Source organism: Parasteatoda tepidariorum, chromosome 5 (genome assembly GCF_982258835.1).
Source record: "Parasteatoda tepidariorum strain Cologne lab strain chromosome 5, Ptep-v5.0, whole genome shotgun sequence".
Taxonomy (NCBI): Eukaryota; Metazoa; Arthropoda; class Arachnida; order Araneae; family Theridiidae; genus Parasteatoda; species Parasteatoda tepidariorum.
In genome coordinates, this window is record NC_141759.1 from 33094627 (window position 1) to 33122295 (window position 27669).

Below are 27669 nucleotides of genomic sequence, written 5' to 3' on the forward strand. Positions count from 1 at the left end.
CTTCACTTAGCAGATTCTGAAACTTGAGACGGCAAAATGTGTTGCCACAAATAATTTATTGAAGTAGCTAAATGATGTAGGAAATTCAATGACTGTTTTGGTCCTCCTGTTTCTCCTAATGTCAGTTTAGAAACCTGGTTGGTTTTAGACTCGAGAATGGCTTCGGAGTCTTGTTCATTAGTCAAATGAACACGGTGTTCACTCACCCGGCAAGATCGAAAGTTTTTTGTATGTATAGGAATAATTCGTCCAGTTAATGAATATAATTCGAATCTCTGGGTTGATGTGACTATTATGCAAAATAGAAAAAAAAGAAGCATTTTCCATGAACTAAAGTCCATGAATAGAAAACATTTTGAAATTATATTAGAAAATTCTAATCTCTACCAAAGAACATAGGGTCGCAAATCACGTTGAGAGGCTGAAAATCATGTTAGCTCAGAAACTGAGCATTGTAAGCAGTTGCCGCATCTTCGATCGCTGAGGAGAACATAAAAAAAAAAAAAAAAAAACGGAAACTTAATTAGCGATATTTTACACATTGTATGTAATTTGCTTTCACGAAGTTACTTCTGCACATTATGCCCCTCCAGATGCATAATCAATTTTGATGTAATACACCCAAAGAAGCAAATTGGAGTTGCGTGACGTGCTGTATGGTTTTCACAGTCCCCAGGTCTCAATCTAGATGATCTCATAGAGCGAATTGTCATCTCTCCTGCTGACATTAAAAGCGTATCTGGCATATTCCAGTAAAAAAATCGACTCGTATAAAAGCATATCTGGTATAAACGAATCTCGAGATTCGTTTTTGTCACTGTAGACTCATTATGTCAGTTGGCAACCTCTTGTAACAATTAATCAAATAAACCTTTTAACAGTTAGCAAGTTCGTAACATCTTTTTGTAGTACTTGTTTTCAAACTTAACGTCGAAACCTTTATGAATTTTTTTGCGATTTTCACCCATTCAGCTACTCCATTTTCTATGGTAAAATTTCATCCAATTTATATCTTTTATACTCTCACTGAATTTGTTGGTCGATTGCTTCTTCAACCCTTTGACGTAGACGGGACACCGGTGTCCCTTTTATATATGTTTTTCCTGACGATCGAACTACAAATAAAAATATATTTAGGTATTTTTCAATTATAAGAAACTGATTAATAGTTAGTAAAAAATACGTTAGATTACAGGAGTTATATTTTAACTGAAATATAAAATCCCAAAAAATGTAGTTTGAATTTTTTTAAACATTCATATTCAAAAATTGATTCAGAAATTTCAGTGATGAATAACTGTTTCTCTTCTCTTAGTTTTAGATAACAGAGAATTCAAAATATTAATGTTTGGAAGTGAGCTGTGTTAGGAAGATTTTACCTTTAACCCAGATAAAGAAATCAGTGTTTCATATTGAATTTTATAACCATAAATTATTAAAAAGCTAAATATAATAATTTTAATTTATTTCGACCTTAATAAAAAAAAGTAAGAAAAATATGTTTAATAAAAATTCTGTCTCAAAGGGCAAAAACTTATGATGACAGTGGTGAACTGCTATGCCTGCATATAATACTAATTTTAGTGAGATAGTGAAAGTGGGAATTTTTTAGTTGTGAGTAATTGTTGTCTTTTTTTTCTTTTTAAAAAAAAAGCTGTTGTTTTCAGAGTCGTCCGCTTCTAATTTGAATTAACATACCGTCAAACGAGAATGCACACTTGTGAAACACTGAAAGTCATATAGTTCGAATGAAGTGGCAGATCAGACGAGTCTTGTATTAACATACCCTGTATTAATAGATTTAAGCTATTGATACACTAACACTTGAGAGCTCTGCTCAGGTAGAAAACAAGCTCTATGAATCATAGGAGCTTAGTGTTGGTAGGTGCACTGTAACATTAACACCTCCTACATACCCTAAAATTTTATTTCTTAGATTTTTAGGCACCCTGTACACATAAAATAGAAATTAATTTGTTTGAAGATAGTACAAAATAATGTGACAACAACATAAGTATCTTAACTATTTATTTACAACCTTTCACACAACATTGCCCATAACCTTTCAAGCTACATAATGTTAGTGAAAGAAAAAGTTGAAGCTCTAAACCTACAATAAATAAAATTTCAACAGAATAAATATTCTCAGGATAAGAGAGTTGTGAATGATTTTAATTTTATAAATAGTTGGAAATAATACTTCAATTGCAGTGTAACAAATTTATCAAAAACAAGGAAACATCTATCTCAATATCATTCAAAAGATTCAGTTAATGCAATAACTAATTATATTAACAGAAATTACAAATATATTTGACATTTTAAATAAGAATTTTCAATAATATTTTAAATAAAATAAGGGTTTGAAAAAATTCCAACAGAATATGTAAACAAAACAATTCTTCCACATATGAAAAACAAACAATTCAAATAAATAAAACATTTCAACAAGCAAGCCACATTTTTTTCATCTCACTAGTTAGGGGTGATTGCTATTGAATGCATTAAACACAGCAGCTAAAGAATTTTTTTTATCGAATTGTATTAAATTAATTTAAGTTATGCATTATAAAATTAAAACACTTTTAGCATTTAATAATAATATTAAACAATAAGATTTAATACAATATTTAATTACAACATTTAAAACATATTTCTACTTCAAGGATATTAACTTCAAAACTTAAATATAATTTTAAAAATGAAATTAATTAGATTTTTTTGAATAATAATTTGACAGGTTGATAAGGATTTGACAATGTTAATAATTTATAACTGAAATAAGAAACACACAAAATTTTTTAAAAACAAAATACAGGCAAAACAATAATGAATTGAATAAAGCTTGATGAGCAATAACAATTATTTTCTTATGCTAAAATTTCGACGTCTTGAACACTTTTTTTTATACAGTAATACACAGAACTTTACTTTTAATAACTGGTTAAACATATTATTCAAACATATCTAGACACAAATTAAATTACTGTATCAATGAATACTGCGCTTGTGAGTAAACAATTATTTTCAGGCACTGTACCAATGACTTAAGTAATTTACAGACATTGCTTGCTTGTACTTCTCCTCAAATGCACAATTAATAAACCTGATTTTGGGAATAAAAGCCAGCTTTTCAACGCTACTTTTTAATGAACTGTTTTTTAGACAAAACCAGCTCTATGGTGAAAAATGATGATTGGCACAGCATATCATGTGACCATATCCAAAGTAAGGGTGTTTTGATCCAGAACTGGTTCAAATTTAGAGAAATTCTTTTGAGCTACTAATGTAGAGACACTGCTTTCAGTAATCTGAAGTAAAAGGAGTGCATATGTATAAAATGATCTTACAGTTAGAATTATGGTAGATATAACATAACTAACTGCGCTCACAGATGCATTATAAAGGTTTAGGTTTAACTAAAAGTTCAGTTTTTCCAAAGGTTCCACTTCTACATCAAATTCTTAATCTATTTCCACATAAATACATCACAAATTTCCAGTATTCCTAGTAGATCATATCACTATATATATATAACACTTCTTGCTTTCATGGAAATCATTGTCTTAAATCAAAAATTTTCTCCATAAAAATGAAGCTTATCGTTGTTTCCTCAAGCCTCTTCATATACAAGGTGATTCAGTACAGTAGATATCATCTTGGAGGAGACGAAGACTGAACAAACGTTTTACGGGCTCCTTCCTCAAAGAGCAAAAAGCCTTGTTTTCATATTTTGTAGATCCTTTACACAAAATTGTAGTTTTTATAGAGCTATAAAGAATTTATCTGCAAACTTCTTCAAAAAAAAAAACTATACTTTATAAATAATAAACACTATACCTTTTGTAAGAAATTTTTGCTGGACCTTCAGCAGTCCTGGGTCCGGGTACAATTGTCTCTCTCCTACCCATGAGTACCAGGGCCCGAGATAAGGCACCACACCACCTCACCAAATGCGATAAAATCGTAATTTTGGCGAATAAAATTGTGTTTTGGTGAATGATTTTTCCACTGGGAGGAAAAATATATCTAAAAAATTGTTAAGACCTGCATTTGGCGAAGACTTTCAAATATTGGCGAATACTTTTGATATTTGGCTAATTTACTGGGCCCTGAGTATGGTATTCAGGAGGATACACCATAAGGAAATACTTTAAAATATTACAATTCATAAATATTTTATGAATTGTAATAATCCATATGATTTTCCAGAGTAATGGACTTTGTAATACTTTTTCAGATGTAGAAAGATGGACTTAAAAAGTTTTTATAATTGCTTAAGGTTACAAGAAATTTTTTATTGCATACATTGGAATAATCATCTATAATAGATAAATATAGATTGCTGCAATTATCCAATTTTTTCAGTCAAATTTGTACAGCTTTTTAAATGGAAAGCTTTCTTTTACATGCTTAAATATAGAAATCAGATATAATGGTTCAAAAGCCAGAATTAATTATACTGGACCAAACATAAACTACAACACATACTTCAGGTAAGCTGATCAATAGTAAGCTCAACAAAAAAAAAAAAAAAAAAAACAAAAAAAAAAACAGAGATTACTTGTGAACATTGGGACGAAATTCCCCTGTTGATTTAAAGAAGGCAAACCTCTTGAGTAGTGAATGACATAGATAAAAACGATTTGGTATGCAGGAAAACAATATTTTACTTCAAACAGGGTAGAGGTTTAACGTGCAAAGGATTAGATATAATACTTGGAAATAATTATTTATCCATATAATTTAGAAATAAATTTAATATTGTCCTATTACTACTAAGTATGACATTGCAAATAGGAAGTAAAAGAGGAAACACATATGAAATAAAAACAAACTAAAATAATGTGTTTGGAAAACAATTCATTAGAATATTTTGTGTGCAGAATAAGTTAAGAATGATTTATAGAAATTTATTTAAACTTTAAACAAGAAAATTATATCCCCGATCAGAAAATAAAGCATTCGAAAAATCTTCAAATTATTTTGGAAAATATGGATTGCATAGTTTTAATTAAATAAGATTATACTCCACATAAAATTATTGATATAAATATGAAAGACTATATTTTAAATGAAAAAACAAAATTTTTAAAAGTGTATGATAAAAAATTTCCAGCAGAGAGGTTATTTATAAACATTGGAAAATGTTTTAAAAATAAAATAAAATTAGGGGAAAATCATGAATCCAAAAAATAATTTTATAAGGAAAAAAAAAGGTCTTTTGAAATGCAGTAATTGCAAATAAATTTGTATTTATGGGTAAAATGATTGTGAGCAACTTTTTTCAAAATATTACACTGCTGTAGACTTATTTTCAATTACATGATTGAAAATCAAGATTTTATCACTTGCAAAGCAATCACCCCTATGAAAACTTAGTTCTAAATGTCTTAAACAAAAATGCATAGATTTTAAACAAACAGCAAAATGCAGATTTAAAATATTCAAAAATAAGGCAAAGTCCATCATCGTCTGCCAGCTTCTTGGTTTTCTCTCTCCCGAGCAGCTCGCATTTCTCTTGCTGCACGACTCCATCTATATGCTCGCCCTAGGGAAGTAGATAATACTCATTAAATATTGGGGACTTGATATAGGGGACTTGATTTCAACATTGAAACAGATTTTACGCTTTAATATTCTATGCAGTTACCAATAAAATGAAATAATTAGCTCGCCCTAGAGAAGTAGATCATAATGACTAATTATCCTATTGATACGGCCAATTTGACTTCAGTATTGAATCAGCTTTTACATTATAGTACATTGAGCAGTAACCAATCAAGAGAAATATTGCTTAGTTCGCTCTAGAAAACAGATAACACTCATTAAATATCAGATTGATATAGGTAAGTTGACTTCAATATTGCATTGCGCTTTATGTAATACTAATATTCAGAGCAGTTACCAATAAAGATAAATAATATTTAATTTAAACAAGATGCTGTCAGAGGCAATACATTTAATACCTATTTTAATAATGCAATATAAGCAGTTAATAATTAAAACAGAATCAGCCAATGAGAAAAGGAGAGTTAAAATACATAAAAATTCATTAGTGGCTCCATCTCTTGACAAAAAAAAAAAAAAAACTGATGAAACAGAACAAGAAAAAACAAACATTTGGTGATTTATCATTATCATCACAAAATTTTTATTACTTATAAGGAAGTTTTTATCTGTACTTTCAAGTGTGCCAACAATTGTACAAACTGGATATGGCCTAAGCATATCTAGTTAAAAAAAACAAACAAATGGTGTGTAATTTTTTATTAATATTTACAAACACAGATTTTAACGATAGTAAAGAACTTTTATTTTAAAATTAAGAATATAGATAAATGCTTTTTTATTTTATTTAGAAAGCCAGGATTAATTTAATTCAATTTAAAGTAAAAAGTTTAAATAAACAAGGTTAAATAGAAACAAAAAATTTTTCTAGATAGTAATCAATATTTCTATATAGCATATAAATTAAACATTCTTTTAAATCTCAAAATTGTTTATGGAGCATGAAAATTCAAAAATTAAATTTTTAAAAATATTAACAATTTTACAAATTGGTAGAAGAATATTTCCATGAACAGCAATAAACTCATGAATTTGATCTGAATTAGATCATAAGGATAAGTATCATTATCATATTGCTATTTTCAATAGAAAATATGACTTTTGAATGAAAACGTAAAGGTGAATTCGAAACAGAATTCTGAAGAAAAATTTATAGTTAATCTGAAACAGTAAATTCGAGCCGAAACGAAAAACTTTTTTAAGTAGAAGACAGCAAGTAAGGAAAAGACATATAACAAAAGATTACAACTCAAACCAAAATAAAATATTTTTGTAAATTTCAAATCTAAACATTAATTTCTTACCAGTTCTAAAATTGCTTAATGATGTAAACATACGAAACATGAAAGATGCTGGAACAGTAATGGTATCTTTTGTCTCTTCTAGCATAACTTCATTTCGTTTGATAATCTAAATTGAAAATTAAAAACAAAACTAAATTAAAAACATAAAAGAGCTTATGTTTTAAACTGTTCTTTTGAATTAACTTTTAAAAATGTCTACAGTACTATGAGAATTAGAAATCTGTTGAAAAACAAACAAACATTTAATACGAAAAAGTTACACGATTTTATAACTTAATAGTTAGCACGATTTATTTAGTATATTCTAATTGGAACCGACAAAAAAAAAAATTACCCTGAATAATTTATGACATAATGATTCAATTTTCACATATTGCAACTCAATCTTAATGGTTCAAGATAATGACCTAACATATTCTAATTAGTTGGTGCAGACGATACTTTAAGTAACATAAATATACTATACTTTAAGTAACATAAATATACTTCTTTGTACCCCAAAATATAGTGGCTACCCACAATCCGGAAAATATGAACCTAATAGTTTGAACCACTTAATGCTAATTTTATTTGTTATGTACTTAGCCATATCTCAAGAACCTTTAAGCAACTTGAAAACTTTTGCACACAAATATAAAATTTCTTTATCCATCTTTATCCAATGATAATTCAATTTAAAAAATAAATTTTAACAATTATTTATTTTATTTAATAATAGTTGAAAAATTTTTGAATTGAAAGACATACAAATTTGTACATAATTTTAAAGAATGTAATTTTATACGGCAAAATACAAAATTTGAAAAAAATCAGACAAATAGTTCTTGAGGAATTTAATTAAAAATTTTAAAAGTTCATAGTTCTGACATGATCATAGTTATGTCAGAATTTTATAGTTGTGTGCAAACTTATTTTATTTCTCTTCAAAAGTTCTTGAGATATGGTGATATATGCAAATAATAAAATTAACATTACAGGGTCTAAACTTTTGACTGCTCTCTTGACTAAACTATTGAAACTGTAATTTGGGGGTCAGGAATTATAATTCATAGAAAAAAAGGTTTGTTTCATTTAGAGAAAGAGTGATTTTGAGTCTGATTTTGTAACCCAAAATATTGTCAGCACTAACTAATTAGAATATTTGAGGACACACCTCAGAACTAAGATTCAGAACTAGTACGAGAAAATTCAATAAATTAAAATGCATTAAATGTGATTCGTTTTTTTGTGTGATGTACAGATTAATTATTCAGTTTCTTGTTTATAAATACCTAAATAATACACTTATAAATACACGTTTACTTGCATATAAATATACTATATATTTTACATTTATGTTTTAAGAAATAAATGCACAAACAAAATATTTCAAATACCTCATTAGCTTTGTCCACATCAAAGAAAGGTTCTTCTCTAGTGGGTGCCCATAGTTTAATATCATTATCTATACCACTCGATGCAAGGACTAGAATATAAATATTTCAACAAAATTAAATATTAACTTGATGGAATGTTATGAATAAATAAAGAAGGTTAAAAATAAGCTCTAAAAGTATAACAATCTTTTTAGTTTAATATATATTTATGTTTATTACATTTGTGAAATTAGGTGTGCAATTTATAATGAACTGAATGCATACAGATGGAGGAAAAAATTTCAGTATAAAACTTGATTCATTATGTTCTTTAAACCTACAAAATGTCTTGGCTCACCAGACATAAATAATTCATATCAATAACTTTATATTTTAGATCATATCAATAAGTTTCTTAACTCTAAGATTATGTGATTCCAATTTTTAGCAACTTGACCAGGTTACCTCCCTGTAACGCCTTAATTAATTTTACCCTAAATGGATTTACATATTAATAATAATTAACTTTTTTATGTAACAATAAATTGTGATAAACTTTGCTAAAAGCAGTACTATATTAATCTCTTGATGTAATATTTCTATAGCATTTCGTTCTGTTATTAGACATGAAGTGATCTGGATGACAAAGAATTTATTTCTAAAATAAAACTATCAAATTCAAGACATCTAAAAGATCTATTGTAATCAATATCTAAGAAAATTTTTTTTTTCCCAATAAATATAACAGTAGTCACACTTACTAGGGTCGAAAGGGTGAGGTTGTAAGCAGTTTACAACATGGTGATCGGCTTCCATTAGCATAATTAATTCTGCAGTATATCTATCCCAAATAAATATGTGACCACAGTCAGAACCACTCATTATAAAATTATCACCCCAAAATGTTGATTCTTTGATCTAGAAAAGATAATTTACATTACAGATTAAATAATATACACCAATTTAATCAACAAATATATGCTATTTTATTTCAAATACCATTATTTAAGATTAATAAATCAAAAACTGATATCAAACTTATAAATAGATAATGGGGCTTTGTTAAATCACGGACAAACTGTATTTTTAATTTCAGAGTTACTTTGTTCAGAACCGAAAATTTTTTTTAATGATAAATCCAGCATAATTTTATGAATGGAACACTGGACAAATAATGACATTTTGAGATCAATATATAAATTTTTTTACACTACTGTTAAATTAAAGAAATAACCTGCTTCAAGTAGTTAATATTCTTGCATACCAATATTCATTAAAAAAATTTTTAAACTAAGTTCAAGACTTTCTTAGTCAAATAAAATAAGAGTAGAATTTCAAAAATCTTAAAACGATGATACAGTGAATATGCCGCTTAACATTTTTCTTAGAAACGAAATTGAGAGGATGATCTTTTTTTATGGTATTTAATTGTTAATTGATGATTTTTAAAATTGGATGAAAGTAAGGAATCATTAATTGTGAACTACAAAGCTTCATGAGACAAGATTTGTAACAGCGTTTTCTAAAAATAATGCGTATGATCCTTGAATTCTTTACCCGAAAAATTTGGTAATGTAAAACTGCTGATCGTGTTTTTTTTCTACATAAACTGAATGAATTCTCAAAAAAATTAAACACGTCAAAACCATGTACACAATTAAGAGTACAAATAAAACGTTAAGACAGAAATTAAATTTGAATAAATAATTATTAAGAATACTTTTACTGCATAACGCCATATTCAATGAAATGATATAACAAGAAATAAAAATAAAACCCAAGGATGAAGAAATTAAAATTACGCTTAAATTAAACACGTCAAAACCATGTACACAATTAAGAGTACAAATAAAACGTTAAGACAGAAATTAAATTTGAATAAATAATTATTAAGAATACTTTTACTGCATAACGCCATATTCAATGAAATGATATAACAAGAAATAAAAATAAAACCCAAGGATGAAGAAATTAAAATTACGCTTAACCGGTCATAAAATAAAAATAGACGAAGACAGAATTTCTAGTGTTGATCTCAACTAGGCACCAGAAGTAAAATGATGTAGAGGATGACCGAAACTAACATTTGATTTTTGATTTGCCCATTTGATTGACAGCAATTGGTGATATAGATGTTTATTTAATGGAAAATAATGCCAGATTTTAGCAGTCTCGGATCAATAAACCACTGTTTATTTTGAGCTCCACAGGTGGCATATTTAGAAAATAAAGAAAATTAGTATATTTACCATGGTTCTTGCATTTCTATGGCCTGTATACTTTCTCTTCACTCTGGGTTGAGTAACATTTTGCAGGGTAACTTCTTCTCTCTTAAGTTCATCATTAGCAGCTTTGACTTTTTCATTGAGTGAACACATAAAGTCGTCAGAATGCCTATCACATCTTGTTCTACAAAAGTAATTTTGCAATTAAATTAATTAAAAAAAAATCAAAATTAAGTTTTATTAAAATTTTTATTACAGTAGATTTTACTTCATTTAGCTCAAGACAAATGCTCAGACATTTTGAAACATGTAACAAAAGTAAATGAAATTTCTTACCATTCCTAACAAAACTGGAAATTGCAGATCTGCCAATCTCAGAAATTTAAAATCTCTGACACTCTTTGCAATCAAGACATAGCATAAGTAAACAATAAATAATAAAAATAAAGAAATAAATAACTTTACACATTCTTTAAATTTATAAAACAGTGTGCATAGCCAAATTTTTCACCCAAAAATAAGCACCTTTAAAGCCCTCAAATAATATTTTAAAGAACTTCATGTACTTTAATAAAAATGTTTTCATCCTATTGTTGAAGTCATACATAAGTTCATACATAAGTTCTTCATAGACAATGTGAAGAAAAAATCTCATTTTGGAAAAGAAACATTTAAGAACTTTTTAAAAATACCTACTGAAAATAGGACTTTTAAGAGCATGTATGAAACGAAAATCGAAAATAAGCACCTTTTAAGAACGCTAAGTAACTTATTTACCCTAAAAAATAAAAATTATAATGAATTGCTCTATTTTTTAGAAAAACAGATTGATAGGCTGTTTTGAAAATTTTTTAAAAACGCTTTTTAAAAACGTTAATCTGATTTGCCTTCCAAGTCCAGTTTGTTTTGACAAGAACAGAATTAAGTCTGGATGTTTATGCCATTCATTAAATACTTTCACACAGGTCGAATCTCTGTGAGGATTGGTTAATGCTTCCAACTTTAACTTGAATAACACACTGAAGGTACCTATTAATTTTTTTATGACTGATTTTACATAATTTTGTATTGATCCCATCAAATGAATGAAAACTCTCGTTCTGAATCGAAATGTTACTCAAAAATCTGTTATTTAAGAATAGATTTATTAATATAGACTTCATTAATGCATAACTTTATTGAAACATTGTTAAAATTCTTTATTTTTTTGTTTTGTTTTTAGCTTAGCTGACATTTCAAAATGTTAAAAAAAAAGATTCTAAAAAGGAATTAAAATGAGAAACTAAATACACTTAAATTAGAAAAGCTTTAACAAAGAGGAAAGTTTTGACAGCTGTATGATGACTGTACACAGGTCCTCCCATTTATACACCTGACACAGGTCTAAAGCCAGAGAGTTAGCAGGACTCAAATCGACCAACAACTTTACTACACAGGTAGCAAAGTCGTAGACAAGTAGTAAAGTTGTCTACACAAGTAGAAAATTGGAATTTAAAAAGATTAACAGTTTGCAAGAAATCACAATTGCTGTCACCTCTCCAATTCATATAGACTCATTTTTGTTTGTTATTAGAAAGTTTAAAAATAATATCAAAAATATCACGACATCTTAAGATTCATGTGTAAAAAATCTTAAAAGTATAATTTTTTTTTTTGGCTGTAAGCTTAATATTATTTAACAAGAAATTTTTTTTTTAAATTTAGAGGTTGACATTATTTCCATTTTTAAAAACTATCCAAACACAAAGTAGTAGATGGTCTTTCATTTTAAGCAATTTTTATGACTTAATTTTAAATTTGCTCATAGGTAATTTATTTTATAGGTATCTTTGCAAAAGCACAATGTTACATAAACAATTAAAAACTACATATTAATGTTTAGGTAAAGTAACACACATCAGTTATTGAACTTAAAATTGAAAAGATTTTCAAGGGAAAATTTACTATTTTTTCTAATGAATTTATTTAAAAAAGTACTACAATAACATAAAAAATAGAAAATTAAATTACTATTAAGGTTTTTTTTTTAAAAAACAAAAACAAAAAAGGTTAGTTTTTTAAAAAACTGTTTGATTTAAACAGGGTATCTGCTACATTTTAGATTTTCAAATTCATGACTTTTCATGACTAATTCCAAGAATTTTTCCTGAAGTTACTATTTTCTCCGACAAAAACACAACAATAAATTTAAAAAAGCATTATAATAACATTCTTTGAAATGATAGGTATAACCAAAACTGTTATACTCTGCATCTTCATATTTATAGATTTCAAAATTTAAGAAATAGAGTAAAAAAAGAGTTGAAGCAATAAAATAGCTGAAAAAAATACAAAAGCATTTAATATTTTTCTTTTTTTCTGCAGAATTATATTCTAAAGATACTTTTTTTGTTCATCGGAAAGGAAAGAAATACTCCTGTTTTTCTGTTCTCATTTCAGAATAAAAAATTTCGTCAATGACGGGCTTGCTTAAGCTATAATTTTAAATTGATAAAATAAAAAAATAAAAATAATAATAAAAATTCTGAAATCATAGATGTTTAAAAGATAATTCACTCTCGAAATGATCCCTTTCCTTTCATTTTTAAAAAGAACACCATAATTTTTAAAGAACATGATTAAAATATTTTATACAGTACAGAACCCGTTATCCAGAAATCAGAAAACTAAAAAACCGGAACGAAATTCTATACATTTTCCTGCCATTTAAAAAAAAAAAAATTTTTTTTCCTCATAAAATTTTAGGATTTTTCTTTGTTTTTTGAAGGATGTTTACCATACCATCATTTTATAAATAATCATTACTGTATTACTTCATCGTTTTTCTTCTTTTTAAGATTATTTCCAAATATTATTATTTTTTTTAAGTAGGGTTTACATTAAAAAAAAACGGCTTTTTGTAGCGATTTAAAAAACCGGAAAAATCAGCTATCCGGAATAGCGATGGTCCCGGTCGTTCCGGATAATCGGTTCCCTACTGTATTTTAATAAAACATAACTGTGAGTGGGAATTTTGTTACACACTTAGACATTCGAACAATTGAGGGGAGGGGTAAAATCCATTTTGAAAATAATATTTTTTTGTCGACTTAAATCTATGACTTTCCATGATTTAAAAAAAATAAAAAATACTTAAAATCATGACATTTCATGACAAATTTTGTCCAATACCGAAATTCATGACTTTCCAGGTGCGCGGATAACCTGTTTAAACCAACCAGCTCTGGTGTCAAACATTATAAACTAAAAAGGAATAAAAATGAAAAAGATATTGAAGCACACATTAATGCATCAATGAATGAAATCAGATGACATACATACCTTCTGTTTCTGCGACTAGGTGATCCTTGTCTGCCTCTAGCATTGTCTTCATCACTATCCCAAGAACAAGAATCAACTTCAACCATTAATTCTAATTCATCTTCAGCGGCATCTGCTCGTTCAGTGAAAGTCAAAGGTCTGCTAGTGTCTGATTGAATTGTGGGTAGATTACTGTTTGGTTGAATAGTTTGTACTGCAGCTTCAGTCTCACTATCAGAACCAGATAATAGATTTGCAGGCGTATGATGAACTACTGGTGTTTGAGGCTAAAAATCGATATGATTGAGAATTAAATAACAATACTAATTTTATAACGACGTTGAGCTGTTAATTCATATTGGATTTCAGCGATCAATATTCAACTTTAAAGTCTTGCAATTTCAAACCTCACCCAGAAGATAAAGGAATTTCTGGATCAAGCATTTAGACAAACATGTTTTTGTGGGGATTTTTTTCTGAAACTAACCCGCATTTGCTTCACACGGAGAAGAAAACCTTCCATAGCTGTGATCTCAAACTTCTTTAAATTTAAAAAATAAAATATAACACTTAATATCACAAATATTTTAATTTAAATAGTAAAATTGGTCAAAATCCCCTACTACTTACTAAACTAAACTCAGTGGCACGACAGCTCATAGAGGGCCAAGGCTTATAGTGCCCATCTCAGTTTTCTTAACTTTCGGCTCTGGGGTGCAGACGTTCCGGTCAGGTGGTCAGCCGAACGCAAAACCCCCAGTGTTTAGTTCTCAATCATGCTTGGTACTCATTTATCGACCCACTGAAAGGATGAAAGGCTGAGTCAACCTTGCCCGGTCCCAGGATCGAACCCTGGACCTGTGGCATGGGAGCGCAAAGTGTTATCACTTAGCCACCGGGCATTTCCCCTACTACCTACTTTGGGTTAAAATATCCTTGGAATTTTAGCCGAAGCTATGTTTTTCATTTGGGATATATTTCACATCAACAATGTGATCAGTTCGAGCCGGGAATAGTCTTCAAGTTGAACTGTCAGTGCCAGAATTAGTACCAGAGACCTCTCATAGGGAGTTGTTTGCGCTTTCCTCTGAGTCATCTCAGCTCAAATTTTATTAACTGCACTTTTCACTTTATTGTAAAATATACCAGGTCATTAAAACAAACTGCTTTAATGCCAGTAATAGTATGAGATATGACTCAAAGAAAATGCTCACTATTATCTAAGGCATAAAAGGAAAATATATGCAAAAATGAATAACACTAGCCTTACTATGCTTTTTATTGAAGCAGACATTAGTATACAATAGATAGGAAGTTCAAAAAGTATTAGGAACAGCTATGTTTACACATGGATGCATAATATAACATTAAAATTAGTAGTATTCATTGTGGTATTTATTCTAATAAATGCTTCAACTTATATTAATAATTATGAAATTTAACGACAAACTACAAATAGTGGACTAGTAGAACTACGAGACTAACTCTGACCTTGCAGTTTACTACATTGTTATCTAACATTGAAGTAAAACAAAAGGTATTTAAAAAAGATTATTTCATAAAAAACATAGTGTAATTTAGCTAGCAACGCATGTGGATTGATATAATTTCATGCAGGTAATACGCGGATAGTTACAAAAATTTCTTTAATTTTTCAAACATTTTAAACCTGGGAAAAACTCATATAATTTTCCTTGCTTTGCACTACTTTTTCAAAGAATATGGTAGAAGTTTTTTGTTGTTGAAGTAAAGTCATTAGTTTTAAGTTAGGACTACACAAATATACTTTGCAAAGTTAAATATTCTGAGTAATATCAGAGAAAATAAAGAAATATTTAAAACAGAAATAGCAACAAATATTTATTAGCCCATTTTATCTACTGTGCAATTGATATAAAATTCAGAAATTTTTTTATACTCACATGAGAAGATTCTTCATAAGATGGAAGCTCAGGCAATTCTGATGCAGTTTGTTCTAACCATTGCCTTTCATTTGGTGTACTAGAGGTGGCTACATCCATTGTAATAAGGCCACTGTTTACACTTTGACCAGAGTAATGTAAGTTCACCATTGGTTCAGAACCATGCCTTAAAAATTAAATAAGTTTAAAACAAGGAAAAGCTGTAACAGAATATAACAAATATGCAAAGTATTAGTGTAATAATTTTGAATAATAGATAATAAAACAGCCGAGGGGACTCAGGGGATAGTGTGCTTGCCTCACAATGAGGTGACCCAACTTGCGTGGCTGGTCGATAGAAATTCTGCACTCAGCTCACATCGACCACAGTGCTGACGTAAAATATCGTCCGTGGTAGACAGATCATGGGTTGGAATCCCCTTGTCATTGGGGTAACCATGGGGGTTTCCTCTCCATGTAATGCAAATGTGAGTTAGTTCCATCAAAAAGTCCTTTACAAAGACTAGCTTGTCCTAATTCTTGATTTGGGAGTTCTGTAGTCTTCTGGATCAGGTTCAAAATTACAAGGATACAGTGTTGAAAATTGATAGCCGTAAACTCATAATTGGGTTAGATGTTCAATGTCAGTTTTAAATAAAATAAGCTTTATTAAAAAAATATATCCAGAATGACAAGTATTGAGATATTAGAAATAAAAAATAAAATTTAAAATACAACTACTGCAAATTTTAAAAGTAACTATAGATATAGTTTATAAATGTTTGATTTGCTTGCTGTCAAAGACTATGGTGTTGCACAAATGTTAACACATAAATGGTTTTAATAAAGATGTACATGTCCCAAAATTTAATAAATATTTTGACAATTTCAACAAAAAATGAATAACAATTTTCTCAAAAAAAATTCCAATATCCCTTACCTTCAACCACCAAGTTTTACAACTTGGTGGTTGAAGTTATAAGTTATTAAGGAGAGTTATAAGTTATTAAGGTAAGTTTTATGCAACTCAATAATTATCAACCTGCCTAAAAGCAGAAAGTGCTCAAAACAGGGAGTTTTGCACTGAACAACTTATGTTTGGAGCAGAAAAAACTATGTCCACTTCTCGAAAATATGGAAAAAAATTTATGTCACTATAAAAATTTCAAAAGACAATATTAATTTTTGCTTTCAAACGTATCCATTTAAGTTAAGTTTGATATTTACCTAATTAAGGTCCCTTTCTTCGCAAAATAAAATTTTTAATTAAAAAAATAGTAATAATTTAACTAGTGAAAGTTGTTTGTTCACTATTGATGTTACATACAAAAATTTTTTATCATCAAGAGTCTTATTACATAATGCTAGATATAATTCTGATCCTCAGTTGCTTTGAATATACGAAACACATCACATATGTAAAAAAAACAAGCTTTTGTCGCAAAAATCATCTCACCTTTCGATCAAATCCTTTCTCCTAGATTCTAAACTTGCTTTAATATCATCATAATTATCTGCAGAATCAGAAGAACATCCTGGCAGAGAAGTTAAAGCCTCACGATTTGGGTTTTCTTCAGTATTGTCCATATCCATTTTCAAATCACTGGGGTTTTTATCACAAGTTTTTCTTTCGTTATTTGTTTCAACAGTTTGTGTAACATTTTCAGTAAGTCTATCACTTTCAAAGGCACTATAAGTAATTGATGGCACACTATCATGGTTATCTTCACTGGGATTTTGAATTGATGATCCTTGTGCCAAATCTCCAGTTTGAAGATCTGATGGTTCATTAGTCACTGGCTCTGAACTATCGATATCCATTGGTTGGTTTTCAAATACTGCAGGTTCTTGTTGGGTAGATGGCTCTACTAATGCTAAAATTAAAATCACATTAATTTATGAAAACTGAAAAAATTGAAACAAAATAAAAAAATAAATAAAAAAAAACTTTATGTTAAAATTTAATATATTATAAAAGAAAAAATGACATATATATTTAGTTTGGATTAAAAAATTACTTGTTACAAAAGTTATAATCTTTCCAGCCTATTACAACTTTATATAATAAGCTGTTTTTTTCCAACATTGAGTATTAGTTTAACATGATAAAAACATACAAATTTAAATAAAGCAAAAACATTGTATAACATTTATATCATTTCACGTAAACAATCACAAAATGATTTTCGAAAAATAATTTCTACCATTGAATTTATGAACAATATATCTAATATAAGAATACTTTTATTATATTTTAATTTCATTGTTACTTTCAGTAGACATATATTTAAATAAAAATTTATGTTCAAAAATATTATTTTCTCCTAACAATATTACCATGAATAAAAAATTGTGTATGTATTTCATTTTATTAAAATAAAATAATCCAAACAAATAGAATCTTTTTTAAATTTTTCTAGTAGTATTTATATTTCAAAAAAAAAAAAAAAAAATTGTTCTAATACTTTGCTTTAATCAATACTACTTTGCTCCTTTTAATCAATTCATCAGTGATAATCCAATAATCAAGGTTCCCATTTAAGAACATTATGAAGAATCATATGTTAAAAAAGGCCATTTTCTGACTATATGGTTAAAAATTTTTATTACATATTCTGATGACAGCATTTTTGATCTCTAAAAATAGTGAGTTTGATCTCAATTTATTCATTTTTTTCTCCAAATATTAAGTAATCTTAAAAAAGTCTCATGATAAATAATTAATTGGAATTTTGAATTAAAAAAAAACATACAAAGAATTGTACTTGTTTGTATTACATAAAAGATAAACAAAAATTATGAAATGTAGTTGCAACATATTGAATAAGAAAAAATTTAATTCTTGCACAAGAATATAGATTAACAAGGGATATTTAAGATAAAACATACACTGTTTGTTACACAGTAAAAAATACTCGACAACTTCAGGGTGGTAAAAGGTATCAAGAGCATGAAAACTTACCACAGAACATGGGGTCACAAACCCTGCTGAGAGGGTGAAAATTGCAAAAATCCCATGCAGGTTTTAATGTCACACAGATAAGCAATGACAAAAAATAATTTAAATAATTTAACTACAAAATGACTTAATTTGACTAAAGTTTTTCGAAGCGGAGCTAGTTGATGTCATTGCACAATGACATAAAAATTACAGGGTTCCTACTAAATTTCAGAAAAAATTTCTCTGACTTTTCCAGGTATTTGTGGAAAATTTCATTGTAAATCCAAATAATATTTTATCCATACCATTCAATTTTTCATTGGAAAACTTTGATTTTCTTATTTATAATGTCAAATATTAGATTTTGTAAGCAAAAAAATATCATAGAATGAGGATGGAAACATGGAAAAACTTTATTAAAATGTCAGCTTTTATAACAAATAATTGTAATAGATGTTAGACTTATTTAAATTGAATTTAAAAAAACTGATCATTGTTACTGAAAAATCTATAACTGGTTATTTTCCAGGTATTTATTACTTAGGAATTTTCCAGGTTTTTGCAAAAAAAAACCTCTCCCTGCTTTTTAAGATAAAAATAAAATTCCCCGACAATTAAGGTTTTCCCTGTTCTCCATGACCCGGGGGAGACCTGCAAATGATTTCTTGACATGCCAAGTGTGCTTTTGATGTCTGTCAAAGCAATGACAATCTGTACTATGAGATAGTGCATTTTTTGCGATTTTAACCTTTTCTACATGGTTTATGGTTCCATAATGGTTTATGGCCCTATGTGGTTCTATGGAAAGTTGTCATTACTTTGATGCTCTTATTAATTTTGAAACACCCTTTATACAGCTGGTACATATGAACAGAAGAAAAACTGACCTCTGTCTTCATCTGAAGCAGCATCAATGTCTTCAGATGAAGATCCGTGTGATGATGCTGATGCTGAGTGAGATGCCTCAGATCTTTCAGTGTTCTGACTAGTGTTATTGAACATTCTTGTCAAAATATCAGTCATTGTGCGCACTATGCTATTTCTAGATGTATTTTCAGGAAGAAGTTCTAAATAAAAAATATGATGAATAATTAACTAAAACAGATTTAAAAAAACTGGTTTAAAGAATGGACAATAAGTTAAAAAAATTTTGTCACATTTAAAACAGAAAAATATAAATTGATTAACAATTTTATTAAAATTAACATGTATTCAGTTAGTAAAAACAAGGCTGAACTTGATTGCAAGCTTTGGTTTACAAGCTGAAACATTACCATTGATGAACTAGATCAATTTGATAGTATACCTCAACTCGAAATTACTATTTCTCTCCTGTATGGGGCGTTAGTTCCCTTGTAAATATTTACATTAGTTAAGTGGTATTATTACTTTGAATATTAATTTTTTTTTTAAATTACATTTTTAAAGACAGTCGATGCATGTTAAGATAAATCTTTTAAATGGTAAATTGCTGCTTTCCTTTCAGCACATTCTCCTACTCTTGAATAATATTTATAATGCCCATAACTTTCTAATTTCCTTTATTTGTTGCTAAGTAATAGAATTACACAAACAACTCTTTTCGAGAATTTAATATAATAATTAGTCTTTATAAATCTATGAAATAGATTGGATGTTTCTTCAGAAAAATATGGTTTATTTTATATAATTAATAAAATTTTAATTTCTTATAAATTAATCCATCAGAATATAAAATCACCCATCTTTTATTTATTTTTATTTTGATATCTTTTATTTTAACATCTTTTACTTTCATTTTAACACTAATTTTAAAATCCTTATTTTTATAAAGAATTTTATGGAATGTTTAATAACTTAAAAATCAAAAATTTCAATTTTACAAGCTTTCTTTTATTTTATAAAAATCGAAACTAGAACCCAATCAACGACTGTTTACATAGTGGGTGCTGTCAACCTTCCAGAAGCTATCATGTTCTCAAGATAATTCATTTTGGGATATTTTAACAGCCTGTCCCATAACAGTTAAGTTACAGATCTGATTTTGCTTTGGTAAAATTAATAAGAAATTGTTATGTTATCAACTAAGCATCTCTTTTGCTTCATATTCTATAAATGGAGTAGTGGGTCTTTTCTGCTGATGTGAACCACAACTAAAAAATCCTATTTTTTAATATAGTGACATGCCACACATGTACATACGCAGTAAGTCCTGATGTTCAGCAGAAAATTTCCTTAATTTAAAAAATCTAATTCTTTCTTCCATTTTTGAAGACACGAATTCCTTTTATTTTCACAAATGTTTAATTCTTAATTCATTTTGAATAATATTATTGTAATAATTAATGTTTGTAAGCAACATACATTTTATTTTGCTTCACAATTCTTTTGTTCAATAACTTTGTGTAGAGAAATCTCTTATATTTATACAGCCTTAAAGGCAGATATGTTTCAGAAAAAAGGCACATATCTGATGACAAAAACTTTATGCTTGTTTAGAGACTTTCCTCGAATACATGCTGATCTAGCTGAATTTATCAAATATCTGTTACTGAAATGATTTTTTATGATGCTTTTATATATATATATATATAAAATAAAAAACAAAAAAAAAACAGAAACACAGACATGATGAAAGGTTAGCAGAATAAAAATTCTGCTTTAATAAAAACAAGCATCACATCAATAAAAATAAAACTTACCAAAAGATGGTTTTTTACATTGTTAAGCATTCGTATAATCCAAATTTGAGAGTAACTGAATCAAAAATATTCTGAGGTTCAATGACCAATTGCATAGCATAGGTAAGATCTAACTGTAAAATGTTATGAAAGATATAGATAGAAAACTAAAATTGAATTTATGAATTTTTGCCTGTTCTCAAAACAAAATCTTTCACTTATATCATATTTTCTTTCTTCACACACACAAGCAAACATGTTTTGCATGTCATCCCTGAGCTCACAAGTTTGCTATTAATGAGTTTATTGACATTATATGTAAAAAACAGTTCTTTTTTGCATTGTTGTTTGCTTTAGTATTTTCTAGTACTTTTAAAATAAATTTTTTTAAAGACTCTTATAGCATTTTAAAGCCTAATAACTCATGAAACATAGGCTTTGAAATTTAGTGATATGATAGCAGCATGATTTGAAATTAACTAAGTTTAAAAATTCATTGCTTTTTAAACAAAACATGCAACCCCTCGTTTTCAGTATTATTTGTAACACATCTCAAACAAAAGAATTAGAATATTCAGTTACATAAAAATCTTGCAAAAAAACTATTAAAAATGCATTATGAACTATGATTTTATTTTAGACAGTGAAAAGACTATTAATTATTAAAAATTTTTATATTTATATTTGTAAAACAGTAAAAAAAAAAAGAATGTACCTCGAGCTTCAGATTCAGGCCGAGCATTGGGACCAGTATCAGACCAATCGCCTCTTATTCTTAGTCTTTTCATTAAAGGCCGTCCACGGAAAGATAAACCAGAATCCTTAGCAAAAATAGGAATAAAAAAGATTTTCTTATTTCCAAGAAAGCAAGACATATAACAGATAATTAACAAATTGACATTTTTTGAAGAAACTGAGTAAATTATCTCAGACGTTGGTGAAAAGTTTGACCTACAGTTAATTTCTTTATAGCTATAGAGCAGCAATTCCCAATTTTTTCAGCATTATAAGTATTATCTATGACAGTTGAATCCGGTTTAATTATAAATCTATTTTTATATTGTTATAAAATGAAAAAAAAAAAAAACCTGCCATAATTGTTGAAAATAGTTATTAGGGAAACATATTTCCTTATTAAAGAATTCAGTTATTTTATTTTGATTTGAAAAGCACAATGTGAAATATTAATTAAATTTTTTATAAATGCATGTCCTTTTCATAATTATAATTAGAAAAATTATAGAATTAAAAGAAAAATTCATTTTTCTCTTTGACATTTTACTTAAAATAATTTCATAAAAGGCAATCAAAACAATAAGTAAATGATGTTGTTTATTGGATCTAAATATATTTACAGATTTCGAAAAATGTTTAAAAAAAAAAAAACTGTTTAAAAAAGTCTTAACTCACAAAACCCATATAACTCTTCCATGGAACTTAAGGGTTCTGCTGCTGTAAACTTTGTAGAGAAAAAGAAAGAGCAGAAATAACATACAAGTTCTGCAGAACTCTTATTAATGTGAACAAACTTAATATTAACTATTTTGCGAATTGTATAGGGATATATTGATTTTAAGTAAATACTTTCTTATTTTTCATGTGTTTAATGTGATATATCTTTTAAGGTAGACTCAAATTTCATTAACCTTGGAAATTTTTTTCTTTCTAACATGAACATATAAGCACATTTATGAAAATACTTATACTTAGATGTTCACAATAAAATTTATGTATAGGAAATAAACATTACCAACAGTTTAAATAAAATGTCTATGGATAGTACAGTTACACAAACATTTTTAAATGCATAAAAAAACTAGTTTTAATATGATGTCTATGTCTCGAATTATTGTACACAAGATTATATTAACAAAAGCTACAAGAATAAAATTTACAAGAATAAAATAAAACAAGAATAAAATTTTTGCCTTACGAAAAGAATGCAAAATATTTGGGTTTTATTATGGACCAGGAGATTCTTGGCAATAAACACATCGAACTGCTGGAATCGAGGTGTAGAAAGAGGTTAAATATCCTAAAATATATTTCTGGGCAAGACTGGGGAGCAGATGCTACAACTTTGAAATTAACATACACTGCACTTATTAGACCCATACTGGAATATGGGGCACCTATTTATTCCTGTGCTTCAGAGACAAACCTGAATAGATTGGAAAGAGTCCAAATTAGTGCTGCAAAAATTATTACAGGTTTGAGGCGTAGCTGTCCAGATAAAATTGTTCTGTTTGAATCTGACCTCCAACCGTTATACATGAGAAGGAACTCCAGTCTCAAGAAATACTACAATAAGCTCATCAGTTTTGGTGACCAGAACAGAACCTCTTACTATCTCAAAAATTGGAAAAATAACCATAGACTGAAGAGAAACAGTCCCTTCTCTTTGGCAGTTTCAATTCATCTTGTAGACTTGCAATATCCCTGCCGAATTGAGCCTCACTCCTTGAGGTCACGTTTTAGCCCTGTTACTGATTTTTCAGGTATCCATTTCCATACGGAGCTGTTGTACCCGGCCTATAAAAGTAAAGACAACCCAGAATTTATGAAACAAATGGCTCTTGAAACTATTAGCCAAATACCATCAGATGCTTTACAACTATACACAGATGGCAGCAAGAGCGACGAAGGTCTGAGCTTATTGCGATTGAAAATGGCCTAAGACATGTTGAGAATATTGCTGAGCCTGACTTTAAGCATATATGGATACTGACGGATAGCAAATCTTCAATCCAACACCTTAGCAACTGGAGGAATGTTGGAGACAGGGCTGCGGCTTCAATTTTGGGGATGCTCTTCAGGCTCTCTGCGGACTTTGGAGTACACTTGCAATGGATTCCATCACACGTTGGAATCAAAGGTAACGAGATGGCGGACTCACTGGCTAAAGATGCTTCTTTGGAACCTCTACAGCCAGATCTACCTTCCACTTTCAACGAGGTCTTTTCAGAGTGCAAAAAAATGTTTATGGACCTCTGGAGGGTTCCTCCTCCGCATAGTTGGTTTTTCGGAAAACGACCTGGAAGTGCCTTGCTTTTTGAGGGACCTAGAAGCCAGCAGACTTGTTTATCTCGCTTTGCAAGTGGTCACTTGAGGTGTCTCTCATATGTTCAGGGGCAAAAGACTTTTGGACTTTGCACTAAATGTAGGACTGCTCAGGCTTCGCCCGAGCATATTTTAAACTGTATCGATTTTAAGATCGACGAGGTTTTTTCAAAACCTCATCTGTTTTTAGACTTCCTGGACATTTTTGGACTTATGGAATTGGTCTAATTGGGATGGACCTCTTGGGGATTAGAAACAACAACAGAATAAAATTATTTAAAATTAAATGCATATCATATTAAGGCTGATTTTAATCATCACAGTCCTTTACTTTACATTTACAAAATTACTTTACATGTTTACAGGAAAATCCATTTTAAATCTATTATATTTTAAAATTTTGATAATGATAAATTCCAGAAAAAATAAATGAATAAAAAAAAAATAATTTGGTAAGAGATTCATATAGCTCACAATAATGAAAAATTTTTTTTGTAACAAAACTTATGGTTTTGCAAAAACTGATCAGGGCTACATAACAATCAAGTAAAAATCTATCTTGAATCGATTGTGACTACATTTTTTCAGATATTTTTCAAGCTAATTCAGAAGTGAATACATCTGAGCACAATCACAGAAATTGATTTAAACTACAAAAATCAGAATGATTTAACATAGGACATTAACTCTCCTACATTAGACCAAATGAAATGTTTTTGGCAAATCTATTTACACATATTTGGTACTATAGAGTGTACATTTAGTACTGCATGAACATTTAGTGTGGTTCTTCTCAAGAATAAACTCACAATAAATTTTTGAACAAACAATGCATACATACATTATCTGGATCACTTGAAGTAGATGGCCCATCTTTACATAGAATTTTAGGAGTCTTTTCAAAATCATCCTGTAAGTATACATAAAATATCTTAAGACTAGAAAGAGACAAACAAAACATAGGTCAAACGAATAGAAATTAATATAAATATGCTGTTTTAAGTGTTTCCCCCCCTTTTTTTGTCCCTATTGCACAGTTTTGTAAGAAGAAACTAGTTTGTAAATTTGAAACGAGTTTCAACATTTACTCCAACAGTTGCTAAATAAACTTCCAATTTTGTGTTCGTTTCCATATTTTAATCAACATTAGTGACAAAAAACTTATCTTCAAAACTAGAATTAGAGGTTTCTTCTATCTTTTAGTTATTGTTTGAAATATTTGGGTTTTTCTACTAGGTTTATTTTAATTTTCAATGCTAAATTACAAATTTTAGAAAAAAAGTAATGAAAAATTAAAAATTTTTAATTCAAGTCTTACCTATGTATTATAATTTAAGATGATCTTCATTTTTATCTTTTTGAAATTAAAAAAAATTAAAGTGTAGAATTTATGAATCTTTTCTTTATCCTGTTTTTGTACTTTAAAATTTTTTTTTTAAACTTTGTTCTATTCTATCAAAATAGAAATGAAAATTTTCTTAAAGAGCTACTGAAAATTAGATAATATATGCTTCTGCAGAAACTATGAATAAGCGCATTTCTAATTTAAAAATATCAGCTACTACAGCTGTTTCTTTATCTTATTTCAATGTCATAAAATGAATATAAATAGATATATAATTACTTTCAACTTTTAAGCAATAAAATTTAGCACATAATTATTTTTAAAACACTTTTTAAGTAATAATAAGAAACTTTTTTTTTTTTAAATATTTGCCTTTACAACTTTACTTCTTAAAAATTTAAAAGAAAAAGAAATTAACTACAGACGGAATTTTGCCAATGAATTCACAAATTTAACATCTTTTTTCTTACATGGCAAATGTAAAAGTATAAAAATCTTTTAAAGGAAAATCAATTTTTTTTAAAAAAAGGGGTGATATTTATACTAAAGTTCAACATAAAAAAATTATTACAATAGACAGAGATTTGAAGATGGACTTTTGCTATGCAATTTGTTTGTTAAATAGCAATAAATAAAATACCTATCACCATGGGATAAGATAGTCAAGTCTTCAATGTTATTTGATAATCAGTGAATTCATGAACTAAAATAATGCTAATTTCTCCTTTGTTTTTTTTATATTTATAATACAATACAAGCAAAAATATTTTCTATAGTTTTAGAAATACAGTAGGGAACCGATTATCCGGAACGATCGGGACCATCACTATTCCGGATAACTGATTTTTCCGGTTTTCTGAATCGCTACAAAAAGCCGTTTTTTTATTGTTAAACCCAACTAAAAAAAAATTTTTTTTAGGAAATAATCTTGAAAAGAAGAAAAAACGATGAAGTAATACACTAATGATTATTTCCAAAATGATGGTAAGGTGAACATCTTTCAAAAAAGAAAGAAAAATCCTAAAATCTTATAAGGAAAAAAAAATTTTGTTTAAAAAATGGCGGGAAAATTTATCGAATTTCGTTCCGGTTTTCTGGTTTTCCGGTTTTCTGATTTCCGGATAACGGGTTCTGTACTGTATTGAAAAGCGCATGAAATAAATAGACTACTGATTAAAAAAATTTGCTTTACCTTCACATCAAACAGGTAAATGTAATCTGATGAATAGCTAACAAGCATTTCTTGACCATCAGAACTGTAACACAATGAAGTTATTCTTCTGCTTTGTTCAAATTCAGGCACAGTAAAGCAAGTCATAAGAGCTTGAAAGCCATTGCTGACACGAACACCTAAGACATATTTTTAGAAATTGTTATTGATAGAAATACAGTCAGACCTCTATTTAACGAAGTCGCTAAATCCCGGTAATAAGTTCGTTATATGGAAAATTCGTAAAATAGAAAATCACCTTTTATTTAAACAACACAAAACAGGTTTTAATTTCATAACACTAGGCATAATTAAAATAGTAATTGATGCACCTTTATTTTGTAAACTAGTATCTACTATTTATTTCATAAATCTTAACCATAAAAGGAATCTGCATGGAAAGCAAGAATAGAGCAAAACATTATCCAGTGTTATACTATCATGCTACATTTATATATAAAGTTATAGCTGCATTTATTATGAAAGTAATTTTAAACATGCATTCTTAAGTTTAATTGCTACTGTTAAAATCCACTCTAAAATAACTTTTAGAGAAAGCAGTAGAGCATTACATAAAACAGTTGCTTCGAAAATTAATTAAAGTTCATTTCCCCCATAAAATGCGATAACAAGTTTGAAATGTTCTGAAATATTTTGGAAAATAAGGAAAGTGGATCTCAAAGAAAAGTTCGTTGAATAGAAAATTCACTTCGCTATTTGGAAGTTATTTTACAAAGAAATTTCCAAAATGTTCTTAGTTCCTTGAAAAAATTCCAAAATAGAAGTTCGTTAAATAG

General features: G+C 28.4%; 1 protein-coding gene across 1 annotated transcript in view; it reads right to left on the reverse strand.

Moving 5' to 3' along the window:
• Nucleotides 1-2011: 2011 nt before the first annotated feature.
• Nucleotides 2012-27669, reverse strand: part of LOC107440951 (DDB1- and CUL4-associated factor 6) — a 42920-nt gene continuing 17262 nt past the window's right edge. Inside the window, exons 7-18 of the mRNA XM_087163621.1 lie at nucleotides 26855-27012; nucleotides 25159-25227; nucleotides 21973-22078; nucleotides 19485-19664; nucleotides 17113-17530; nucleotides 15678-15843; nucleotides 13777-14042; nucleotides 10480-10639; nucleotides 8992-9148; nucleotides 8252-8340; nucleotides 6876-6981; nucleotides 2012-5551 (exon numbers count right to left, since the gene is read on the reverse strand). Coding sequence (XP_087019747.1) covers nucleotides 5469-5551; nucleotides 6876-6981; nucleotides 8252-8340; nucleotides 8992-9148; nucleotides 10480-10639; nucleotides 13777-14042; nucleotides 15678-15843; nucleotides 17113-17530; nucleotides 19485-19664; nucleotides 21973-22078; nucleotides 25159-25227; nucleotides 26855-27012 — 1958 coding nt within the window. The 3' untranslated portion in view covers nucleotides 2012-5468. The remainder of the gene's footprint in view (nucleotides 5552-6875; nucleotides 6982-8251; nucleotides 8341-8991; nucleotides 9149-10479; nucleotides 10640-13776; nucleotides 14043-15677; nucleotides 15844-17112; nucleotides 17531-19484; nucleotides 19665-21972; nucleotides 22079-25158; nucleotides 25228-26854; nucleotides 27013-27669) is intronic.